This window comes from Rhincodon typus, chromosome 1 (genome assembly GCF_021869965.1).
Source record: "Rhincodon typus isolate 14 chromosome 1, sRhiTyp1.1, whole genome shotgun sequence".
In the NCBI taxonomy this organism is placed as follows: domain Eukaryota; kingdom Metazoa; phylum Chordata; class Chondrichthyes; order Orectolobiformes; family Rhincodontidae; genus Rhincodon; species Rhincodon typus.
Genome location: NC_063332.1, coordinates 64,621,800 through 64,641,534, shown reverse-complemented (window position 1 = coordinate 64,641,534; position 19,735 = coordinate 64,621,800). Strand labels below are relative to the sequence as shown.

The window sequence follows — 19,735 nt, the reverse complement described above, 5'->3', positions numbered from 1 at the left end:
TGATGCACTATACAATTGTCTTTTTTTTGTAAGTGCTTGTCCTTTATATCCTTCCTTAAACAAAAAGATTTTTCTTCCAAAAATAGGATTCATGACAAACAAAATACACAAGTAATATGCAACAGGTGTTATGGGACAATTGTGTTCATTGAATTGCCACACAATCCTGAACGATGAAAACAGGAAAAAAAAAAATCCATACACTTAAAGATGAGAGAATGCCTAACATACATAACCCTTCAGAAAACACAAAACACTTAGAAATGGCCCAGTGACTTTCTAATGGTTATGTCACCACCTGATCGATTGACCTTTCAATGGGGCAGGATTCATTTCTTTCTCTCATCTTGGCTAACCCAGCAATGTAGTGCTACCAGCTAGAGGAAAGATTGATGTCAGCATGTAAGATAACCAGGCCTCACCTTCATAATTGAAGCACTTCTCTATCCTTGTTGATACTGTAGTTATTGAAGCCAAAAAAAGTCAAACATACATAACCTATAATCTTTATAAAATTTAATTATTTTCAAGCTTTATGGTCAGATCACCCCTTATCTTATCTCAGAATCAGCCCAGGTCTCTCCCTATACCTCAACATGTGTATCCCAAATATCACTCTGGACTGTGTCAAGGGAAACTATTCCTTTCTCAATGTGACTGCAGTCTTTAATAAGGTTAGAAATCACATGACACCAGGTTAGAGTCCAACAGGTTTATTTGAAAACACAAGCTTTCTGAGCCTTGCTCCTTCTTTGGGTGTTAGTGAGAGGGGTAGTATCAGATACAGAATTTCTAAGTAAAAGACCAGAGTCACACCACTGATGAGGATGTATTAAACAAACTTATGTTGTTAAATCTTTAATCAGTTAGAAAGTTTTAATTGATTAATATGTATATGTAAATCTCCAAATTCCTTTCAGATTACTGCTCTTAGAGATCAAAAGGTTTTATCAGTGTAAAGAAGAGGTGGCATTTTAGATCGGACAATGCACGTTAGTGTGAGGCCTTGTTTAGAATCTGTTTGTGTTTTAGTTTGGAGCCAAGACTGGTTTTATTTCTAAATAATTACAAAACGCCATATTGACTGTCGATAAATTCTGTACTTCTTGAACAAAATAAAATGTATCTGCAAATACAAATTGTGTCTATGTGCGTGCTTGCATGGTGGGGGTGAGGGTGTGGGGAAGGGAGGGGCAGGGGGAGAGCGCGAGAGTGATTCTGAAAGCTTGGTGTTCTCAAATAAATCTGTTGGGCTATAATCTAGCGTCATGTGGACAGGGTTGGAAATCACCCCAGTGCAACAGCAGTACCTCCACATCATGTTTAACATGGTTAACCACACCATTCTACTCAAAAACCTCTCAATCCTCAAAATGAGCGAGTGGGACTGCCTCACCTGGTACCATTCTCAGGTCTCTAATCACCATAATTGGTTTCTCTTCCTGATCTCACATTGTCACTTTGTGGTCATCAAGTACCTATCCTTGTGCCCCACGCCTGTGCAGTGCTCTTCAGTGATATAATTCAAAAAAATCAGATATCATGTACACATTGATGATACCACTTCTACATCTCTAATATACTCTAGTTCCAGATGAGCAGAAATTTTCTCCTAAATAGCAGGAAGATCAGAACCATTGCCTTTAGCCCATACTAAAGATTCATTCAGCGATCACAGACATCTTCATTCTTCCTGGCAATTGTCAGAGGTTGAACCAGGCTATTGCAGTACGGGTGTTGTATATGAGCTGCTAATCATGCATCAATGGCATCACCTATACAAGTATCTATTTCTAGTCCCATAACGTTGGTCAACTTTGCACCTGGTTCAGCTTGTGAGCTGCAAAAACACTGATTCGCATCTTTAATATCTCTATACTTGACTATCCAAACGCAGATATGGCCAACCACTTATCTTCCACTCCCGAAAACTTAATATCATTCAAAGCTCTGCTGTCCATATCTTAACTTGCATTAATTCCTGTTCATCTATTGCATCATGTTCAGTTACCTGCATTGCCTTACAGTTAGCCAATCAATTTTAAAGTTCTTGCCCTGGTTTGAAAATCCCTCAAAACTTCCCTGTCCCTTTTCTCTCCCTAAAAAATGCCTAAAAGAGGAGCCTTGACCGGGCTTTTGGTCACCTACCCTAATATCTCCTTCAGTGCCTCAGGAATCATCTTACGAAATGTCTTGGGGCATTTCATTATGTTAAGAAGCGCTACATAAGCAAGCGGCTGCTGAACATTGCAAAAGATTTGTGAAGTGGTGAAAACTCAATTGAATATTCTATTTGATGCCTGACCAGCATTCTGCACATTTGGAGCAGCAGTCCTTTAGCTTCATAGTGAACTGCTTGTGTTAAAAGTCTAACATTCTTTGAGGCTTTTTAGAACCATGGAACACTTACAGTACAAAAGGAAGTTCATTCAGCCCGTTACATCAATGCTGTCTCTCTGAAGGAACTCATTCATCTAGTGTCGCTACCACTCCACTATATTTTCTTTTCTTCTCAGAACATCCAATTCTCTTTTGAGGGTCCGAGTTGATCCTGCCTCTACCACTCAGGCAGCACATTACAGGTCACAACCACTTGCTGCATTAAAAAAAGTCACGTCATCATCGTTTGCTTTCTCAATTATAGTTAAATCTTCTTCTTCTTGAACCATCCACCAACAGAATGGAATTTTCTTAATTACTGTCCAGATCCCTCATGATTTTGCGAACAGTCCCAATGTCTCCAATTTTACTAAATAACAGAGGTTCCTCACCCCAGAATCACTTCCACACATTTTTTCTGCACCCTTTAAAGCTCTGACATTTTTACTGAAACGTGGTGGCTAGAACTGGACAAAAAAAATTCCAGATAACGCTGAGCCAGTGTTTTATACAGGTTTAACTGCCTTGCTTTAGTATTCAATTCCCTTATTGAAAATGTTTTGGGTGCATTACGCTTTATTAACTGCTCCTTGAACCTGTCCTGCTACCTTTAGTGACGTATGCACACAGGTCCCTTTGCCTTTGCACCCTCATTTTGAATTGTACTTTTTCTTTTAAATATCGTATTCCTGTATCCAACCTAATAGAATGAATCATTTCACTTTTCTCTGCATTGAATTTAAATCAGCCATTTGTTTGTCCATTTACCAACATTCCTATGTCTTTCTAAACTTTTCCATCCTCCTCTTGCTTTACAATACTTCCAATGTTCATATCATCCACAAATTAGGCCCTGAGCACCAAAGTCCCAGTCACGAGTAGGTGTCAGGAGGAGCAGGGATCCTAACATTGGTAACTCCATTACCAAAAACTTTCTTCCAGTTTGAAAATCACTGCATCAATTCCATATTTATGTTGCTACTGTTGCTTTCATACCTCGAAGTACAATTTTATCAAATGCCTTCTAGAAGTTCACGTACACCACATCAACAGCATTACCCTCATCAACTCTCTCTCCGTTCATCAAAATACTTAACTAACTTAAAGGCAATTTCCATCAAATTCTTCCTGGTTTCCCTTAATTAACCTGCATTTGCCAATGTGACTATCACATTTGTTCTGAAACATGGTTTATCATAAGTTAAATAGTTTGGCCGGTAGTTGCTGGACTTCTCTTTACATCCTTTTCTGAACAGTGGAATGACATTTGCAATTCTCAAGTCCTCTGGCATCACCTCAGTCTGAAGACAATTGGAAATAATGACCACTGCTTCTGCATTTTCCGCTGTCACCACTCAATATCCTTGGATGCACATTACTCAGTTCTGATGCTTTAAATACAGGCAACCTATCCTATAGCTCATTTTACAATTCGTAAATCTGCAAACATGAGATACTTCCTCCACCATGATTTGGACGGCATCTTCCTTGATAAAGACAAGTGCCAAACATTCAAAGTGTAATCAAGCAGCACATACACAACAATTACTTGCCAATTTACACTCAGTTTGGGCACTGTTTGTGCCATTCAACTCCATAACCCATTACAACAGTGATATAAACATGGACAAAAGAGTTGAACTTGAAGGGAAGTGAGGATGAGTGCCCCATGACATCAAGACAGCATCTGACAGGACGGCATCACAGAACACCAGCAAAACTGGAGACAATGGCAACGAGGGAAAACCTGCCAACTGATTGGAGTCATACAAAGCAGTCAGGAGAAGACCAGTCATCTCAGTTCCATGACTTCTCTGCAGGTGTTCCTCAGGGAAATATCTATGGCCCAGCCATCTTCAACTGCTTCAATGACCTTCCCTCTAACATAAAATTTCACAGATGTTCAACAGCTACTGCAACTCCTCAGATACTGAAGCAATATCCAAATGTAGCAGGACCTGGACAACATTCAGGCCAAAGTTGATAAATGGGAAGTAACATTCGCGTCCTTGTTGGAGGTGGTCACACAACTGGCATACAAGAGAGAACCTAACAACTGCCATTTGACATTCAATGGCATTAGCATCGCTGAATCCCCACCATCAATAACCTGGGGCTAGCATCAGCCTGAAACTGGCTAGAAATCCTGTGACGAATCACTCACCTCCTGACCTCAAATTCTGCCCACCATTGACAAGGCACAAATCAGGAGTGTGATGGAATACTCCTCACTTATCAGACGGGTGCAGTTCTGAAAACACAAGAAGCTTCACACCATCCAAGATAAGGCAGCCCACTTGACTGGCAACTCATCAACCACCTTAAATATTATTTCCCCTAATAACTAAAGCAATGTGTGCCATATACAAAGATGCACTGCAGCAACTCACTCACCAACTCCCTCTTCAATCCCTCCCAAACCTGGGGCCTTTACCACAGAAGAACAAAGACAACAAATGAATGAGAACACCAGAAAATGAAAGTTCTCCTCCAAGCCACATACCATCTGGACTTGGAAATGTATCATTGCTCCTTCACTGTCATTGGGTCAAAACCTTCCAACTGTCTTCCTAAGGCCACTGTGGGCTGCAGTGGTTCAAGGTGACTGCTGACGATTAGCACAAGAGCAATTTGAGATTAGGCAGTAAATGTTGATGTAGCAAGCAATGCCCAAGATCCATGAAACAATTTAAAAAAAAAAAAAAAATCACTTCAAACATTCCATCTGCCTGTATACAGAAATCCTCCTCTTAATCCCTAACTTACCCCTCAGTCTTTTATTGCCCTTTTACTGTTTATATGCCAAAGATAACTTCTAGATTCCCTTTTAGATTAACTGCCAGTCTCTTATTCTATTTTTTAAATTTGATATTTCAGTTCCCCTCTCAACTTTCAATATTTGGCCTGACTGTCCATTGGATTATCCACCCGACATCTGTCATTGGCACACTTTTTCTCCTTCTACTTAATCTCTATCTCTGTCATCCAGGCAATTTTAGATTTGATTAGATCCTAAAATCCTTTTGTCCATTTACCAGAACCATCACCTCCAACCCAACTGAATCCCATAACTGCTTTGCTAACACAACAATATTGAATCAAACAACCGTGAGTCATACTCTCCCACATAAAGCTTGGAAGAGATTTCCATTCAGCACCAAAGGGAAAATTGTAGCCTTAAAATGCATAGATGATAATGTGGTGGTAATGTCATTGGATTAGTAACCCAGATCAACGTTCGGAGGACACTGGTTCAAATTGCACCATGGCAGATGCTGAAATCTGAATTCAATAAGCAAAGACCTCACACTGACCATTGTTGATTGCCGTAAAAACCCATCCGGTTCACTAAGATCCTTTAGGGAAGGAGATCTGCCATCCTTACCTGGTCTGGCCTACACATGACTCCAGACATACATTAATGTGGTCAACTCCTAACTCCCACTCTTGGCAATTAGGGATGGGCAAGAAGTGCTAGGGATACTTACATCCCGTGAATGAATAAAATATGCCACTCCACATTCAAAGCTCACTAAAGTCAAGCGACAGTCCCGCAATTTGATGCCTATTATCCAGGAAGCCACAACATTAATACAGCAAAGTTCCATTAGGCATCTATAAATTGTTAATCGTTTCATGCAACAAGAACTCAAAAAATCTGTATTTAAAAATCAGAAAACAAAATGTGTAAGACTGAAAACAAGTTATATTTTCTTCTACAAAGTGTTTTATTTCTAGGCCTTCAATCACAAGGAGAAACTGTTGACCAAATAAGAAAAATGACAACACTCGTACACATCATATTTTTTCCCCAAATCCAGGGCCATGGTTGGTTTCTGTATCAGATGACTGAATCAGGATCACATGTCTGGAACTTTAAAGTGCGGATCCTTAAATAAAAGGCAATAGTTGGGGGAAAAACCCTTCTTTTATGTCTTGTTAAGCAGGTCATGGTACAGATGATTAACAACTTTTCACCACCACGGAGGAGCACAGTGAGTATAAACAGTAATCAAGTGTCTTTTAAGCAGCCCGTTGTCTGAATGATAGTTAGAAGGGTTGGGAGTGGAATAAGGGGGTCCAAACAAAGGCAACAGTTAGGATTATCACTATTCTAAAGGTCTGGATCAAAGCTATAAAAGCATATTTATTATTCACAAACCTACTGAAAATGAGATATCAGTGCATGAATAATTTAAGAACGTTTTGTTTAAGGCCAGTTTGTGATTAAATACTTCTTGAAACTGCCACTCAAACATGGTCAAATTCTGTAATAGCAGCATCAGGCCTGAAAGGCATATTGGATTGGTGAGATGCAAGTACAGCATTCTCTTTTTGCCTTACTGCAGCTATTCACTGGACTGTGTCATGGATACATAGCAGTTTAAACGATCATCCAATTAAGTCAACGTGTCAGCACTGTTAAAAGTGATGCTGCAGCAATGGCCATTACTCACCGCATTGCTCTCAGTGCAATCTTATACGCCAACTCAGCATCATGAGGTAGGAGAGACGTGAAGAGATACTTGGCAAAAGTGTGCATTGGGACACTCTCTCGGTAAATTATTTCACCCAGGCCGCTGTAAGGTCCACCTGCACAGGAAAACAAATATTCATCTCTGAAACTTGCATTTGTTTCTGACTTGTTTATGTGATTTGCATTAAGATCACGTATGCTTACCTCTGCCTAAACAAACATGACAGCTTGTTTGTCCAACGTTATGACTGGAAAAGTGTGTTAGTAAACAACCAGGTATGACGCCAAGTACAAATTATTGTACTTTTATCAAACCAACCAAATCCCAATTTCAACGGTCAAGTATTTACCAGAGAGGGCAAAATGAAGATTCAAAGTGTCACTTTCCCAAAAGTATAGTATCCATTTGATACAAGATGAGCAGTGTTTTATTTAATTTAAATAAAAGGGAGGCAATGGCCTAGTGGTATTATTGCTGGACTGTTAATCCAGAGGGCCAGATAATGTTCTGGGTTTGAATCCTGCAACGGCAGCTGATGGAATTTGAATTCAATAAATAACTGGAATTAGAGTCTAATGATGACTGTGAATCCATTGCTGGTTGTCAGGAAAATCCATCTGGTTCACTAATGCCCTTTAGGGAAGGGAACTGCCATCCTTACCTGGTCTGGCCTACGTGACTCCAGACTCACAACAATGTAGTTGACTCATAACTGCCCTCTGGGCAGGTGGTAGACTTGCTCGCGATTCGTCACCCTGCTAGGTAACATTGTCAGAGCGCTTGTCCCACTTGTTATTTATGTGCCTCGGTTTGCTGGGGTGGTTGGCATCACTTCCGGTTCTGTTTTTCAGTGGGTTGTACATCGGGTCCAGTTCAACATATTTGTTGACGGAGTTCCAGTTGGAATGCCAAGCCTCCAGGAATTCCCAGGTGTCTCTGGTTGGCAGTTTGGCCCTCTGGATAATTAAGGATGAGCCACAAATGCTGGCCTAGCTAATGATGCCCTCATTCCGTGAATGAATGAAGAAAAAATAACTTCCATATAGGAAAATTTGTTTCTATTTATTAAAAGTAATATTCTAGAGCTTTAACCTCATAATTTAGGTTGATACTCAAGGACCATACAGTCGAACAGACAGTCTTTCAAATGAGCTGTTAAACCAGTGTCTCAAATGAAATGTTTCAGGATCCCATAGCACTATTCAACACAAGAACACAGGTATCCTCCCATTGTTCCAACCAGTATTTATCCCGCAACATTATTAAATTGTGATCTGTGGAATCCTGCTGTGAACTAACTAGTTGCCATGTTTTCCACATTATTACAACATAAAATTACTAAGCACAAGATTTCCAAAAGCAGAAAAAGGTGCTACATTAATAAAATTTATTTTCTCTTGAGCATGCCTGTAAGACTAACATCAACATTTATCTATTCCATTTCTCCCACCAGTTCCAAAGACCATGCTACGCCTGAAGAAACAGGCATGTAATCTGTTCCTAGGCCTACTTCATAACATCTCCTCAGCATATTGAAGAATGAGTTAGCCATTTGTTCTTTGCTCCTTCAAGCTGCAAGTCTTAGTTATCTCATTTCCTGAGCATACCAGGCCAGAGCTGCTTCCTTGGCACAGCCACAAATAGAGCTGTACTCTCGTTGATACATACTCCCGACGACAGAGTGACATGTATATTTGAACACAAGTAGGTTACGTTTAGCAAAGTGTGTTTTGAAACACTTAGAACAACTGGAGAGTTTATGATAAACTAAGATGCAGATTAGTTAAATAATTCAGGCTCCAGATAAACAAGATAAACTAGAATTTACAGACACAAGTATAATGCAAATGGTTTCTCTCTCCTGTGCTGAAAACTGAATAAACTCCCTTCCGAAGAGAAAGTGTGATGTGATAAATTGAAAATAATTGAGAACGTAATGAGTCAAATTACAAATTTAAAAACATTAATAAAATTGCATTCTCTTTCTCATAGCTAAGAGTATAATAATCCATCCCACTGCAATGCATTCAACTGGTTAATATCCAAAAGTGCTTAGCTGTAAGTTTGTGCAACAATCAGAATATCCCATCATGTTACAAAGGGTAGATCTGGTTCTCCTTCCATTAGTTGCTGTGCAGCATATGCCCAAATCTCAGAAAAAGATCCAAAAAGATGATGCTGGATAGGGGCAAGGAACTTAGGAAACCATTAAACACACATACAACAAAGCCTCAGTTGTGACAAAAGGAGAAAGTGATGAAAGTTAAATTACCTTCCAACAGGAAAACGGCTTGTTTCCGGAAAATTTTCACCAGCATGTCATCTAATTCTATCTCTTGCAGCTTTGCAATCAGTTGTTCTTCATTGCGACAGACTTTCTCCTGCGCATACAAGCCATCGGGCATTATTCGTTGCTGACCCAATCCAATCAATGCTATTTCAACAGCTAGTGTTAAATAAGATTCCCCATCTTCCAGGAACTTGTGGGCCGGTAGATGCTGATACTCCAGCAGTTTCAACTGCCCCGTTGTTTCTGAGAGAAAGAAATTATCACGATTGCATTAGGTACATTGTACTCAACAAAATCCATGTAAAAATTCAACCATAACTCTGTTCAAAACAGTAAACAAACTGTCGTATGGACCTAACCACTACCTCTAAACTGACTGATACAGCCAGGATGACTAGAATTGTTGGTTTCAGTGTCCATGATTTTATACCCGATCACAATTCAGTACCCCCAGGAAGGAAGGAAGGCAGGCAGTAATGGTCTGTCAGATCACATTTTAAAAGTCTCACCATTATGTAAAATGAAGAAGTGCTTTCTCAAAAAAAAAAAAAAATTCTTAGAATAAGTGAGGCTCATTCAGCAAAGCAAGTCTGTGCATCATCTATAAACTATTCCAAAACCTGGAAGTAGCTTGTTTGAGCAAAAGAAGCAGCCAGTAGCCGGAACAGAGAAGCAAAAAGTTTATCAAATATCACTAGTTTTTGGTTTTAAATCCACATACCAAAACATTTTGCATTTCCTTTCTTACATAATTCAAAGTTGTGCATTTACATTTTATTCAAATATTGGTTGGCATTTTTATCTGAAAATGGAATGAAAGTCTGCTTGTTTAGTAATGTACAAACATTATCAGTTACTCCCATCTCAGGTGAAACAAGGAACTAAAATATTTTTAGATCATTTATTAACAATCCCAGTTCACAGCATTATTGCGTAGAACTGACAATGAAAAAGCATTGTATAATCTGAGAGCAGAATTGTCAAAGCATCTATCTTCATGGGATGTTCCAAGAATTGAGGCAGGGCAGCCATTCAGATCTGAAAGCCACTGTCAATGGGGTTTAGCCATTTCTTGATCAGACCACTAGAGGGATCTCACACGGTGAATAAAAGCCGAGCACTCACTCCTATCCAAGCGACTTATGACCTATTTGTCAAATTGTGATAAAAATGTGCTCCAGAGCATTGAATAGATCAGAATCATTCTCACCACTCCACATGCCACTCTTTACCCGGGGTGGGGGGGGCCTGAATGACGATAGCTCTTGCCAGTCCCAGATCTTTTTTTTACTAACTTCCAACTACAACACATCCAAAGTACTTGACAGAATTACAGAATCGTTATGGTACAAGAGACATTCATTCCACCCATCGACACTAGGTAATAGAAACAAATCTCCATACCTTGCCCCATATCCCCGCCCACTATTTCTGTACAAAACAAAAATCACCCAAATCCCTCTTCAATGCACCAATTGAACTTGCCTCCACCACACTTCCAGACAGTGAATTCCGCACTGTCACTACTTACTGTGCGAAAAAGCTTTTTCCCCCCTCACATCACCTTTCCTTTGTCTGCACATCACTTTAAACCTATGTCCTCTCATTCTTTTTATGAGCCTTGCCTACTCTCTTCAGCCCACTCATGATTTTGAAAACCTCTCAAATCTCCTCTCAGCTTTCTTCAATGTAGCATTCACAGCTTTACAAATATGCCAGCTGAGGTCCAACAAGCGTCTTGTACAAGTTCAACATCACCCACTGAGCGTGCACAATGGGGTGAGCTATTTAAGACCAAGATGAGAAATTTCCTCACCCAAAGAATGGCGAGACTGTGGAATTCTCTGCCATATAAAGTGGTTAAGCAGAAAAGCAGTTGAGGGAAAAACATTAAGTGTTTCTAAGAAGGAATTAGATATAGTTGTGAGGGCTAGAGATCAAACGGTATGGGGAGAAAGCAGCAACAGGATACTGAGTTGGACGATCATCTATCATGATTAACAGCAAAGCTGGTTCAAAGGGCTGAACGATTTACTCCTGCTCCTATCTTCCAAGCTATGTACTCAATAACACAATTAATAAAGCCAATAACGCTGTATTAACTGCTCTCTCCACCAGTCCTGCTAACTTCAATAATCTGTGCAATGAGACATACAGGTCATTTTCCTTTTGCACCCCCTTCAGAATTGTATCCCCTATTCTATACTGTCTTTCAGCATTCTTCCAACCACAGTGCAACACACTTTCTAGCAGTCAAACTTATCTGCCACCCAACTGTCCACACCACAAACTTGCCAATGTCCTTTGGGAGTTCCACACAATCCTCATCACAGTTTACAATTCTTCCCTCCCGAGTGTCAACTGCAAACTCAAATTGTCCACTGTGCAACAAGATCCAGATTATTAACATAGATCAGGAAAAGCAATGGTTCCAATAGCAACCTGTGGGGAAATCCACTGCAAACCTTCCTCTAGCCTGAAAAATGTCCATTGGCCATAAGACTATAAGAGGTAGGAGCAGAATTAGGCCGTTTGGCCCATCAAGTCTGCTCTGCCAATCGATCACAGTCAATACGTTTCTCAACCCCAGCCTTATCCAATAAACCTTGATCCATCCCCTTACTAATCAAGAACTTCTCTCTCAAATACACTCAATGACTTGGCCTCCACAGCCTTCTGTGGCAATGAGTTCCACAGATTCACTACCCTCAGGCTGAAGAAATTCCTCCTCATCTCAGTTCTAAAGGGTCACTCCTCATGCTGATGTTGAGCCCTCAGGGCCTAATCTCTCCTACCAGTGGAAACATCATCCTCACACTCACTCTATCCAGGCCTCTAAGCATTCTGGAAGTTCCCTTCTAAAAGCTGTCAAGAACAGACACAGCAGTATTTGATGACCCTCACATGACAAGCCTTTCATTCCTGGGATCATTCTTGTAAACCTCCTCTGGACCCCCTTCAATGCCAGCATTCCTTACACACGGGCCCAAAACTGTTCACAATATTCCACATCTAGTCCGACCAAAGCCTTGTACAGCCTCAGCAGTACATCTCTGTTCTTGTATTCTAGTCCTCTTGAAATGAACACTAACATTGCATTTGCCTTCGTAACTGCCAACTGAACCTGAATGTTAACGTTAAGAGAATCCTGAACTGGAACTTGTATTTCAGATTTCCAAAGCCTTTTCCAGTTTAGAAACTAGTCTATGTCTCGATTCTACCTACCCAAGTGCATAGTCTCACACTTTCCCCACATCGTATTCCATCTGCCAATTTTTTTCCCACTCTCCTAGCCTGTCCAAGTCCTTCTGCAACCTCCCCATTTCCTCAACATATTCTGTGTCACCTGCAAACTTAGCAGCAATGACTGCAGTTCCTTCGTTTGGATCGTTAATGTATAACATGAATAGTGGTGGTCCCAATACTGACCCCAGGCGGAACTCCATCGGTCATCAGTTGCCATCCTGAAAAAGACATCTTTATCCTTATTCTCTGCCTTCTGCCAATCAGCCAATCCTCTATCCATGGCAGTACTTTCCCCTATCACCACGGGCTCTTATCTTGTTTAGCAGCCTCCTGAGTGGCACCTTGTCAAAAGGCCTCTGGCTCTCCTTTATTTTACTTGCTTGTTATGTCCTCGAAGAATTCTACCAGATTTAACAGGCCTCCCCTTAAAGCAACCCTATTTTACCATGCACTATCAGGTATTCCGCAATCTCATCCTTAATAATGGACTCTAAAATATTACTAGTGACAAAGGTCAGGCTAACTGGCCTATAGCTTGCTGTCTTCTGCCTCCCTCTCTTCTTAAATAAGAGTATTAGCCACTTTGTCCTCTGGAACCCTTACTGACATTAGCGATTTCTGAAAGGTCACCACCAATGCTCTTACGCTCCTCAGCTATCTCCTTCAGAATCCTGGTGTGTAGCCCATTTGATTTAGTTGATTTATCCAACTTCAGACTTCCCCAGCACCTTGTCCTTAGTGATGACCACGAGACTCACCCCTACCCTCTGAATCTCGAAGTTATGCCATTAGTATCTTCCACTGTGAAAACAAATGCAAAGTACCTATTCAATTGTCTGCCATTTCTTTGTTTCCATTATTCTGTTTCCTAACACTTAACCAATTTTGCATCCATGTTTCTATTGCCCCTTACATACCATGATCTATAAACTTTTCACACAAGGCTGTTGTGTTGTCAGTGGTCGTAAAGCACTTTAGGTCATCTTGAACTCATGAAAGGTGCTATACAAATACAAGCTTCTTAATTTGCAGGCTATAACTTTCTGAACGAACATGAACTCAATGTTGCAGTCTGCAGTCATCATAAGCAGAGCAGGAAGTTGAGAATCAAGTGTGGGTTTTTCAGGTGCAGGGGTCGAGCGGTGAGGGGTGTTTAAGGTGGTGGTAGGAGGTATACTTTTTTACCTTGATACTGGTAATGGTTTACTTATATTTCAGGCAGTTAAATATTTAAAACCAAATTAAGATAAGCAGTATACTTCCAATAATGTAAACTAGTTGAATTACACAGAAATGGCACAGAAAGTGACTACTGTGTCAGACAAAAGAGAAAAAGAAACTAGCTGTCCATTCTAAATTTATTTTCCAGGACCCAATCCATAGCTTTGTACGGTTCCAGCACTGCAGGTACCTTTTGAATTCCAGTAGCTACTGTGTTGGGGTTCAAATCCATACTATCAGAGCCTGTGCTTCTAGAGTACAAGTTCAATGAATTATCATTTTAAATTCCTCACATTAGATTTTGTGGAGAATCTAAGTTTTTTTTCTGTTTGTCTTCAAAGTAAAAGAAAAGCAAATAATTTGCTTAATGACTCTGCTGTTTCTTTATTCCTCATCATAGTTTCTCCTGTGTGATCATTACTCCCAATGTGCTATCGAAGTAGTCCTCAGCCTCGTGGATGTGCCACAGTGACCACTCCAACCACAGTTTGAGCTCTGAAACCTGGAGCTCAAGTTTCTACAGCTGGAGATTAACAAGTAGAAAGAAATGGGATTGTGGCAGGGCATAATGGAGTCCAGCTGTGAACAGGAATTCTGAAACCTGTGCTTCCTACCCAATGTCAGAGGTAAGGGTTGCTCCTCACGATTGAAGAAAGACTTTGGAGGGGGAATGAATCCATTGTTATGGCCTTTGTGGGAATCAATAACCTACATAGAGTAGGAAGGTTATTCTGCTGCAGGAGTTGGAAGATTTATTAAAGCTAGGAAGCTCCATAAAGTAAAATTCTCTGGATTACCGACTGGGGCAAGCACAAATTGCTACAGGGAAAAACAGATGAGAGGATCAGAGGCATGGCTACAGCAGAGATCTGCAAGGCAGGACTTTGCCTCCAAAGCCACTAATACTGGAGAACAAACTGGGATTGACACTATTGAAACTGGGCAGGGAGCACTGTTCTGGTAAATTAAATAACTTATAAACTAGTTTGGAAATATGGTTTTAAGACAAGGGTGGGGAGGATTCAGATAGGAATAAATTTACGCATCTGGTTAAGTCCAAATCTAAATTCTTAATCACTGAGTCAGAGTCATACTGCATGGAAACAGACCCATTGGGCCTACTCGTCTACGCCGACCAGATTTCCCCAAACTAAACTGGTCCCATATCCCTTTAAATCTTTCCTATTCGTGTAACTGTCCTTATGTCTTTTAAATGTTATAATTGTACCTGCATTCACTATTTCCTTTGGCAGTTCATTCCATATACAAACCACCATCTGTGTGAAAATCCTCTTAAATCTTTCTCCTCTCACCTTAAAAAATATACCCTCTAGTTTTGAGCTCCCCTACTGAAAAGGCCTTTGCTCTTCACACTATCCATGTCCCTCATGATTTTATAAACCTCTAAGGTCACCTCTCAGCCTCCTACACTCAAGGGGAAAGAGACCCAGCCTATCTAGCCTCTCCTCAACCTTCCATTCCGGGCAACATACCGGTAAATCTTTTCTGAACCCTCTCCAATTTAACAATATCCTTCCTGTAGCAAGGCAACCAGAACTGTACATGGTACTGCAAAAGTTACCTCACCAACATGACATCCCAACTCCTACACTCAATGGTTTGAGCAATGAAGGCAAGTGTGCCAAACAGTTTCTTAAATTTAAACACAGAAGTCTCGAATCAGCAGAGTCCTTGAATATTTTTGAGGCAAAAATTGATAGATTCTTGACAAAAGCAAGCGGCTGAAAGACTATTGGGTTAAAAAATATGGAGTAATCAAATCAGCCATGACCTTATTAAATAGTGGAGCAGCCTCAAGATGAGACTGACTCCTGCTCGTAATTTGTTCAGAGGCAATAACTGAAGGAATTATGAGGAATAAGGAAACAACAGAAGCATTAAACAAATGTTTTGTTTTTTTTTTTAAAAGCTGTGAAGACAGACACAGAACTGGAATGGAAGGTTTGAGTTATAAGGACAGGCTAAATAGGCTGGGACCTTCTTCCACTGGAGCATTGGAGGTTGAAGGGTAACCTAATAGGAGGTAAAATCATGAGGGGTATAGATTAGGTGAATGGCAGGTGTATTTTTGCTCTGTTAGGGGAGCTCAAAACTAGACAGCATACTTTTAAGATGAGAAAGATTTTAAAATAAAAGACAAGAGGGGCAATTTTTTTGTTTAAAAATAGTGGTTCATGTGTGGAATGAACTTCCAGAGGAAGTGGTGGATGTGGGTACAGTTACAATGTTTAAAAGACAAGTACATGAAGAAATGTTTGGAGGCATTTGGGCCAAGCACAAGCAGGTGGGACTAGTTGAGTTTTTGATTATGGTCAGCATGGACTGGTTGGACCAAAGGGTCTGTTTCTGTGCTGTATGACACAAACTGACTAGAGAGTGAGGAACTTAAAGTGGTGGTGTCATTGAACAAGTACTCTAGCAGTACAACTTCTGATGGCATGGATCTGAGTTACAGCACAGCAGTTGGTGGGATTTAAATTCCATTAATAAAACTGGGCATTAAAAAAGTGCGCACCAAACAACATTCCCTTTAAGCTTCACTTCCTTCTGAAATGGTCAAGCAAGCTACTCAGTTCAAAGGCAATTAGGGATGGGCAATAAATGCTACCATAACCAGATACATCCACATGCCAAGAAGTGTAAACAAAACAAAAAGCTGACAAGTGTCTTGACCTGATGGGCTTCACCTTAGAAGGAAACAAAACAGAAATTGCCGGAAAAGCTCAGCAGGTCTGGCAGCATCTGTGAAGGAATAAACAGTGTTAACGTTTCGGGTCCAGAACCTCAGTTCTGAGGAAGGGTCACCGGACCAGAAACGTTAACTCTGTTTTCTCTTTCACAGATGCTGCCAGACCTGCTGAGCTTTTCCAGCAATTTCGGTTTTGTTTCCTGATCTGCAACATCCACAGTTCTTTCGCTTTTTATTTTTGCACCTTAGAAGGGGTGGCTGTCAAGCCAGCAGATACGTTGTTTTTAATCTTCATTTATCCAATGGTCAAATGCATAGAATAGCAAGCCTGAATACAGGATAGATTATCGGACGGAAAGCAGTGAAGATGGATAAACAGATCTTAAATGGAATGGCAAGTTAACTAATAGAGTGCTGCTCAGACGGTTGTGAAGCTTTGGAAATCAGAGGGTTATAGATATTCAGTCGATCTGCATTCAACAATAAAATTGATAAACCTTTAGATAAGACGACGTTCAAGAGTTACGGAAAGTGGAGTTTACAAGAGGATGTCCAGCCATGATTTCACGGAATAGAAAAAACTGGCCCAATCAGACACATGGCTTACTCCTGCTCCTACTTTTCATGTCCTTGCATTCTTAATGTTGCAACTCAAATTTACAAGTGAGATTACATGTTGTGCATCTTCAATTTCATTGCATTCAAACCCTGAGCTCAATAAAAAGAAATAAATCAGACTAGCAGTGGACAATATTTTGTCATATTATCTATGCACAGCATGGCAACAACATTTAGCAAAAAAAGACAAATGTGTTTCATCGGCTGCTCGAACCCACACTGCCTGGATTTCACATACCTGTAAATTCAGAAAATCCAGAACTTTCATCATCTACTCTGCAAGCATCCATTAGCGTGCTGAAGAGACAGCCAATAGGGTCCAGCGGGTGACCTACCCAGCCTTCAAGATTGGTTATTGTCGTGATTCCTTTATGAAAAGACTCAAGTGTTTATGTTGAAGCAATCAGTTGCTAAACTGTAATAACTAGCCACCTTCTAACTACAAGATTGAGAGATCATCAATACATCTTTTCTAGGTTCCTGCACTTGAAGTATACTATAATCAGAACAGTGTGACTTCATATTACTAAAATAGATGGCAGAAGTGTCTCTAATTGGTCTGCTTTAGTATCCGCAGGGACCTTCTTCAAATCTACTTAATTCAATAATATAAACAATAAAATTGAACCCCTTCTCAAAATGACAAGCCATTCAAAAGGGCCTTTAATGTGGAAAAGCACGAAGTAATCAATTGGAGCATAAGACACCATTTGACACTGACCCACATGAGGGAATATTATCAAAAACCTGGTCAAAGAGACAAAGGGGTAGTAAGATGGAGAGGTTTAGTGATAGAATTCCTGAGCTTAAGGCTTTGGCACAATTGCCAATGACAGAGAGATTAGAATTCACATTGCACGAGGCCAACATTAGAGGAACACAGATCTAAGAAAGCTGTAAGGCTTGACGAGAATATTGAGACAAGGGGTGTGAGGGCATGACAGGGATTTGAAAACCGGGATAAACGTTTTAAAATTGAAGTATTGTCAGACTAGAAGTCACTGCAGATCATAAAGCACTAGTGAGCTAGGAGAGGAGGACCTGGCATAAGCTGAGATCAGTGTTTTGGATAAAATCAAGCTTACATATGTTGGAAGAGGCTGACAAGGAAAACACTGGAGTAGGCAAGTCTAGAGGTACTGAAGGCATGGATAAGGAATTCAGTTATCGTGGAAGTAATGCAGGGGTTGAGTTGGGTGATGTTACTGAGTTGGAATTTGCAGACTTGGTGACAGAAATGTATGTGGCTGAAAGCTCAGTCTCAGGGTGATGTCTGATACCAAGGCTGCAAACTGTCTGGTTCAGCATCAGACCATTCATCGGGAATGAACACAAGGCATTGGAAGGAGGATGGTGTAGTCAATCATGTCAAATGCCATCGAGAAGGACGAGGTGGGACAGTTTACTATGGCTACAGTCGCAGTGAACTGAAAACATGAAATTGTGACAAAGGTGGACATTTGAAATGCGCAAGTGACAATGTTCCCCTGCTTACCTTTCCTCTGTGCCTGAAAAATTTCGAGCTGTTTTTGCTGTTGTCGCCTCAGTGTATTGACAATTGCTATGGCTAGTCTCAACGCTTCTCTGGGATATCCATGAGATCGCAGCGCATCTACCCGAGCACAAGCTGTAGGGACGTGCTCTAAAATTCCAATGGAGTGCAAGGAATTGTAAAAGAAAAAAAAAAAGTGCAATGACTCCACCTGACAATGATTCAGATCAATACTTGTGGCAGAAGCTCCATTTTTATGAAGCAGCAGGTATTGTATTCACAGTCGGGCCTCAAATATCAGAAATTTGACAAAGTTACAAGGCATGCAAATTTCCAGTTTAGCTACTTACCGTGCCATAGGGGCCAACCATGAGAGTCAAATAGTGAATTTTCACCATCACCATGGTAACAGTAGTTTGTGTAGAGGTCACTGCTAATAATGTGCTGTAAATGGTTGTCCTGCCAGTGGAGATCACATGCCTCAATGGCTCGTGTGAACACAGTCCGATGAGGCCTATTTGCAGTATCTGTCGGTGAATTGACAAAGTTATGTCAATCATTTGCATTTTTAAATAAAAACAAAAACAGCAGCTAACAGAATCCAATCCCTTGCAAATCTCTATCGTTCATACACCTCTCCTTTAAAAACCATGTCAGAGCATGTTGTGAACAGACAGATAGAATAATACGTGCATGCCAAGTAATTCCACCAGCTTTTCATACATTTAAACGTAATTCATGTACATGAAGCAGTTTAGGGCATTATAAATGCAAGTGAGTTCTTGTAGCCTCACATCAGCACCATAACGCAATGTTCAAGAGACAGCTCTTGTCAAGAATTAAGTTGTGTTCCCAGGTTAGAAGACAATGAAGATGGAAACAGGAAATTACAAAAGTACTTAAACAGATCAAGCGAGTGGGCTAAACTGTGGGAGATAGTATTTAATGCAACAAAGTGAAAGGTATTAAGAAGTGGATCAAAAGAAATCAAAGAATATCTGCTTAATAAAGAGAACAGGAGCTTTGGAGGAGCAAGGGTGCCTAAGCATACAAATCTCAGAATTTGGTCAACCAGTGGAAAAAAAAAGTAAACAAACAAAAATATTTAAATGTTAGCCCCAAATATAAAGGGGTTGGATTAAAAAATGCAAAATGCTTCTTCAGCTGTAGAACCCCACCAACTGAGACAATTTCAAAAGCTTAACGGAAATCAAGAAAGAAAAGACAGAAACAATTTCCTCTGTTGGAACAATCAAGAAAAAGAACAAAATATCCAGGTTCGGGTAGGCCATTCAGATGAG

At 40.4% G+C, this 19,735-nt stretch overlaps 1 protein-coding gene across 1 annotated transcript in view; it reads right to left on the bottom strand.

Annotated features, from left to right (window-relative positions):
• Positions 1-19,735, bottom strand: part of LOC109935539 (zinc finger SWIM domain-containing protein 6) — a 186,902-nt gene that overhangs the window by 28,399 nt on the left and 138,768 nt on the right. Inside the window, exons 6-10 of the mRNA XM_048602643.1 lie at positions 18,785-18,961; positions 18,438-18,584; positions 17,181-17,309; positions 9,130-9,390; positions 6,837-6,972 (exon numbers count right to left, since the gene is read on the bottom strand). Of these exons, the coding sequence (XP_048458600.1) occupies positions 6,837-6,972; positions 9,130-9,390; positions 17,181-17,309; positions 18,438-18,584; positions 18,785-18,961 (850 nt within the window). The remainder of the gene's footprint in view (positions 1-6,836; positions 6,973-9,129; positions 9,391-17,180; positions 17,310-18,437; positions 18,585-18,784; positions 18,962-19,735) is intronic.